Source organism: Danio aesculapii, chromosome 21 (assembly GCF_903798145.1).
Source record: "Danio aesculapii chromosome 21, fDanAes4.1, whole genome shotgun sequence".
NCBI lineage: Eukaryota > Metazoa > Chordata > Actinopteri > Cypriniformes > Danionidae > Danio > Danio aesculapii.
In genome coordinates, this window is record NC_079455.1 from 12,787,564 (window position 1) to 12,794,474 (window position 6,911).

The 6,911-nt window shown below is 38.3% G+C and overlaps 1 protein-coding gene across 2 annotated transcripts in view; it reads left to right on the forward strand.

Annotated features, from left to right (window-relative positions):
* The window catches only part of mntb (MAX network transcriptional repressor b), a 40,986-nt gene extending 34,079 nt beyond the window's left edge, over nucleotides 1-6,907 (forward strand). For both annotated transcript variants that reach the window (XM_056445750.1, XM_056445751.1), the window contains one exon: nucleotides 3,260-6,907. In XM_056445750.1, the coding sequence (XP_056301725.1) occupies nucleotides 3,260-3,891 (632 nt within the window). In that variant the 3' untranslated portion in view covers nucleotides 3,892-6,907. The remainder of the gene's footprint in view (nucleotides 1-3,259) is intronic.
* The last annotated feature ends 4 nt before the right edge of the window (nucleotides 6,908-6,911 follow it).

Sequence of the window (6,911 nt, forward strand, 5' to 3'; positions counted from 1 at the left end):
TAGACTGTCACAAAATTTGGCGAAAATTCAACATGACTGTAATAGTTTGATTGCAATATTTACACTGCGAGAGCAGCATTTACAGAGAATCTTTCAGTCCATAATATTTTTGTGATATTAATGTACTGTAAACTTAGTAATTAAATCATTTGACTAAGGTGTTTCTCTAAACACCGATAGAGTACTGCTGACGATACGAACTAACTTTGCCATCTGAAGGAACAAACAAAGGCCACTGATCACACACACTTACCAAATCTGTAGAGACAATCAACATCAACTGCAGCCGCGTCTTTATTAAAAGGAGACGAGCGGCAAATCAGGATTTCACCATTTCCAGATGCAAAAAGCTCTTGGGTAAAAAAATGTTCCTTAGACACGCATTTTTGTCATGCGTCGCGTGCACTGTAATCCACACGCATTTTTGTCGTGCGTCGCGTGCACTGTAATCCACACGCATTTTTGTCGTGCGTCGCGTGCACTGTAATCCACACGCATTTTTGTCGTGCGTCGCGTGCACTGTAATCCACACGCATTTTTGTCGTGCGTCGCGTGCACTGTAATCCACACGCATTTTTGTCGTGCGTCGCATGCACTGTAATCCACACGTGAGCCCAGCTGCGCTCTCATAGCGGGAAAATGAAAACAAAACCTTTGTTGCAGCACATTAATAAACACAACACTGATGACCAGTGTCTCCAAACTGTTCTTGTTTTTCTTCCACTTGTTTTGGCAACACAACGTGGCGTCTCTCTGCCGTCTGAACACTGTATCAGGTAAAAACAGTCATGCATATTAATGAAGTTGCACCGCATACACAATAGAGCGCGCTGATAGGTTTGAACCAAGTCTTTCTCATGAATGAATGCAGCACACTCAGAGACTTCACAAAGTACTCACCGGTACAGACAGCCAGTCTCCACGCTGGAATACACGCTAAGATCACATGGCCGTGATGCAGCTTCACACATATGACTGTCAACAGCTCAAAAAATCTGTTTTGGTGTTTTGTGACCCTTTAAAGATGACAGCAGACAACCCACTAGATCATGTCATTCACCAGTTAGAAAACATTACAGTACTTTATAATACTACAATTCTGAATGATAGTCTTATATCTAGCACATTTTGAGTTGTGCAGCAAGCCAAACTTAATGTGCAATATTTCATCATCGCAAGAATCGATGATCTCGCTCTCTGATGTGATTTGTCCTAAAGCAACTACTCTATGCTTAGGGGGTGGCCGGTGGTGTGCAGGAATTACACTTATTACTAAGCCACACTTACATGCCATTTCAGACTGAATATTCAGAGTAGCGTGGTAAACAATATAGGGGCTGCGTCACAGGTTGTCATTGTTCAAAAATGAACCGATGTGAATATAAAAGCAGCTTCAGCTCAGTAAAGCAGGCTAGGCGGTATAGTGCTGTTTACTGATGTTTTGTTGTTCAACTAAACAAAAAAATCTACATTATGGATGCTGTAAAAGGTCTCTTTTGAAATTGAAAATAGTCACATCAATCTTTCGCCAGGAGATTTCAGTGGCTGAACAACACTTCGGTGCAGATAACCCATTCATAACACAACACAATCTACTTCAGCTCTGCGTGACTAAAATAGTTTTAAAACATAACATTACCTGTCTAAAAGAAATTCTTTAGCCATGGTGTCATTCTTCCTCCAGTGTGCAAAACTAACTCCAGTATTGATTCAGGTTTTTAACAAGTTTTGATTCAGCATTTGTTTTTATCGCTGTGACTTTCTCTCGTGTCCACCTGAACGCGCATGCACCTGCAAAAAGCATATCTATCTGCATGAAAAGATGCACAGATGTACAAATCTCCATTTGTTGACAGACTGCTTATCAGAATAATGGGAATTGTCGGCCTGACAATATTTAATAGGATGAACATTTTTTTTAGTCTTATGCTTTACCCAGAATATATAAATAAATTTAGATAATTTACTTTAATCATTGCTATTAGAATGTGAAGAGACTTTCAACCAGCACAACAAAACATGTTTCTGAAGACAATCACCTACTGCACCATTAAATCATAATATTCACAATATTCACAAATTGTTCAGGAACAATTTACAAAAGTATTATACAATATATATTAAAATTAAGTCAATTTAATAGTGAATTTTTACAATTAACATTTATATTTAAATGAAGATTTGGCTTGGTGAAGATTTTTATTTTGGTGTTTTTTCACAAATTGATATTTTCTTTGATCTTCTTTTGTGAAAAGATGTTTATTTTAATTTATATGGTAACACTGCAATAACAGGGTGCCCGCAGGGTCTTAAAGAGTATTAAAAGTTGATAAATCAATTTAGAGAAATTTAAGGCCCTTAAAAAGTCTTAAATGCTGTAAAGGTTTTTCATCATTTTCATCATTTTTGATAATACAGTTAGATAATTATAGTTGTATGCTAAAGTATGAAATTTTGGGATGTTGTGTAGTTTATGAAATCGATAAAATCCTGCTATATTTGATGTCACACTGCTTTGTTTACTGCAGTAACCAAGGTAGCACCATTATTTCTGCTGTTCTATAGGTGACACCTTCTGGATTAATATTTTTATAAAGTATATGAATAATGCGTCAGTTTAGGATTAGTTTCTTACAATCAGTATTTAGTAAATATGTTTAAAATGTTGCCAATGTTACCGGTTCAGACCTAAAGTGGCAAAGAGGTCTAAAAAATGTATGGAAAGATTCTTAAAAGGTATTGAATTTTACTCTCTGATTCCTGTATATACTCTGAATAAGGTTGTATTAGTTAATGCTAGTTAATGTATTTACTAACATAAAAACACTTGAGTTGTACAATACAGTATTTAATCATCTGTTAATGGTAGTAAAGTTATTTATTGTTAGTTCATTAACTCAGTGCATTTACTGATGTTACCAAACATTCATTTGGATTTTAGTGAGTATTGATTGTTATTAGTTTGGTTTTACATGCATTGACTAATGTATTCTTATTGTACTGTGTGCAATTTATATATATATATATATATATATATATATATATATATATATATATATATATATATATAGAAAGGTTAATGTTTAAGGTTTCTCACATCAGAAACAGTCTACATATTCTAAATAGTATTAATTATTCTTAGTTTGTAATCAGGCAATTTGTCCCTAAAACTACAGTATTATTTCATAAACACTGACTTGCACCTCTCTGAGTGACAAACAGACAACATCAAATCTAATCCCTCTGATCCTCTTTCCAGAAGGTGAAGACAACTTTAGCCAAGACCCTGAAGACGACATGCTCTCCTCTCCACCCTCGTCTGCTGCACCCAAACCTCCTGTCCCGCTGCCAGCAGAGCCCCGCGCAGCCATGCCTCCCCCCTCCATCCTCCCTACACACATCTCCATACAGCACAAACCCGTCCTGCCACCCTCCGCTCCACCCCAGCCAGCAGTTCTCACCCCTCAGGCCATCGCCCCTGCGCCCCCGTCCCATGTCTTGTCCCCTCCACAACCCACAGTCATCACCCACGCCTCAGTGTCCCACGCCTCCGTCATCCACGCTGGACCAAAGCACCTGGCACACATAGCCCCCTCTAACGGCGGCCAACCAATCGGACACATCACTGTGCATCCCGTTGCACATCTGTACCCGCAGTCGGTGGCTGTTTCCCAGCCGGCGGTGGTAGGTCACATCACGCACACACTGGCGCACCATCCGCATGCACAGGTCAACGGCACGCCGGTCACAGGCCAACAGGCCACCGTAGTAGGAAAACCAACAGCCGTGGTGGCACACCATCACCCGGGGCTGGTGGGTCAGACAGTGCTCAATCCCGTGACAATGGTGACTGTTCCTCCGTTTCCAGTGAGCACGCTGAAGCTGGCCTGAGAGAACACACACACATACGCTCAAAGACTTCAGGACTCATAAAGCCAGAAAAGACGTCGAGCTACACGCTAAATGCGACTGGATTGCGTTCAGAAATGGACCGCTGTCGCTCCTGCGTGTGAGGAAAGGGCTCGCGTGGTGGCCGATGCAGCGCTGGAATGAAATACATGCACTTGCTTGTCTAAATTAATGAAGACGTTGGATGTCGGTGTAATGTTAGAGTGGAGTGCTGAAACAAATCAATTCTTCCCTTTCTACCCTCCATGTTTTTCTGTATGTCAATGCTTTACATTCATTCACCAACAAAAAAAAGCTAAATCAAATATGAGTGTTAAAGGTCAGCATGTGGAGGAAGAACTGTGTAGCTACATCAAAAAACTAAATCATTGGATCAACTTAAGCTTGTTACACCTAAATAATTAATTAGTTCACCCAAAAATGAGTATTTACTCACCCTCAAGTGGTTCCATACCTTTGAGTTTCTTTATTCTTAAAGGAATAGTTCACCCAAAAATTAACATTAACCTATTTACTCACCCTTGTGCTAAAGTTGTCTGACTTTCTTGTTAAACACTAAAGAAGATACTTTGAAGAAAGCTGGAAACCTAGAACTATTGACATCCAAAGTAGTTGTTTTTCCTATTGTGGAGATCAATAGTTACAGGTGTTCATCTTTCTTCAAAATATCTTCTTTAGTGTTCAACAGATAAAAGAAACTCAAACTGGTTTGTGACAGTAAAGCATGTATAAAAGTGTGACCGAATTTTCATTTTTGGGTGTACTATGCTCATTAAGTTGGCTTTAATGAATTAAGTTTTAGGTGTTGAAGTAGTAGAACTCTTCAAATGGGGCTTCTCAATTCAATCAAAAACAGGTACATTCAGACTTGAGACAGATCAGGTTCCTCAAAGTGTCTTGTGAGCAAATGTAAGTGCCTATTAAGCCCCAATTCAAGCCCAGCGGCGCCACCTGCTGCCTACGCACTGCAGTAACATTGCTGAAACTCATGAGCGGAGCGCATCTCTGCTGGAGCAAAACAAACACAGTCTTAATGAAAAGACCAGTGGGATGTAAGGAAACTCAACTAACAGACAAATCAACAGAAAGACCTGTACGCAAAAGTGTACGTTCAAGCATTTATAACAGAGTAAGAGCGTCTGCTATTCAATATAACACTTAGGAATAATACTTGATTAACGTTTTAAAATAGTTTGTTTCTTTAAATCAACAGCATTACCAATGTTCTCGTGCTTGTAGCAACTCAATGAAAACGAATGAAGTCTTAGACTACGTTAAGGTGGATAAATCTCTAACTTCACCTGTCCAGTGTAGATCGGTGCTCTCGTGTTCATTCTGTGTTTATCACTGCACAGCCATTCTCATCATCATGTGTGATTGTGTAAGCTGTTGTGAAGTAGGCGCTTGTTTATAGGCATTTTAGGACGTTAAACATGCTGGGTTTTTGTGTTTCAAACATTGAAATCAGGATATTAAGCCCCTTTACATATAGCAGAGCTTTTCTTAAAGGGACAGTTCACCCCAAAATGAACATTTGCTGGTCAGTTACTCACCATCAGGCTGTTCTTCAGTTGAACATGATTGATTTTTGAAGGAAACTGTGGTTTATTCAAATCAAGTCAGTAGTTACCAGCTGTTTGGAAGTCAAAAACGAAAGTGTATACATGTATTTGCTTAAGGCTAAAGTAAATGAATAGTTGTGGCTCCTGTTGATACATTGAGGTCTTAATGAAAAGATACAACTAGACTGTAAAAGAAGCTGAACTCCTGAATGCATACATGACTTGTGTATGCTGATTTATGTGTGTGCAAACTCACTGTGAGTTGAGACTGTGTGAATGTAAACGAGAGATTGAATGAGGGTTATTTAGGCATTCAATTTGACAAAATAACATGTAAACAAAAGTATGTCCTACATTATTATGTATAATGTAAACAATGTTTGGTTTCTTGTCATAGATAGTTAGCTTCACAACACCTCAACATGTTGCTTGGAGCCACAGTTTTCCATTTTGTTTTGCCTGAATGTGGCTGTCAAAGTGCTGGTAACCATTGACTTGTGTCACAAAGTTAGTTTCAGCTAAAAATCTTCAGTGTTCTATTGAAGAAGGGAAAAAAAGTAACCTGCTTCTATAGAATTGCCTAATGTTGAGCAAAGTAACAACAAATCTAAGTTTTGGGGTGAAGAGTCTCTATAAAGATGGCCTGTCGTTCTGAATGCACTCGCTTGGTTGAACCTGCACAAAGTTAGCCATCTTACCATTTCTCTATGTAAACTTGATGGGTGGATGGTTGGATACACCATGTTGTTGCTTTATACTGTCACTTTCAAACAGAACACTGTGATTCCTGCTCCTAACATCCTCTTCCTGCTGCAAACGCTCCCCAAATCCAAGGTTTGACTTTTCTGTTTCACTTCCTTTTCCTTATTTTGGGGACATCTGTGAAGAGGGAGTGATACATGCTGTGCTTCACACTCAGTTAAAAACAAACAAACAAACGAGAGAGAGAAAAAAAGGCTAACCTTTGTGTAATTTATTAGTGTTTTTGTTTTTCTATTTTCATTTGAATATATGTGTATGGATGTATGTATATATGTGAGATATATGCACGCATTCACATATATGTGTATGTATTTTAGGATTATACTGATGCCTGGTTTTGCATGTAGATTGCAGTTTTGGTTTGTTTGTTTAAATGTTATTCCCTCCCTTTTTTCATTTTTTGGGACCATGTATCATACTGTATGATGTGGGCGGGACCGTTAGACCTCATTCTACATTGATATTATATATAAATATATGACAAACTGTGCATTTTCCCTATGGAGAAAGTTTAAGTTATATATCGCCTGTACATTTTGGGCTGCATTAAGATTCAAATTGTCCACCATGTTTAACTGAAATAGTAATAAACTTATTAAAAATATGCTAGATTACTACAAAAAAAACAAAACAAAAACAATGACGATTCATAATAAATCTTATGACATTTACAAGTCA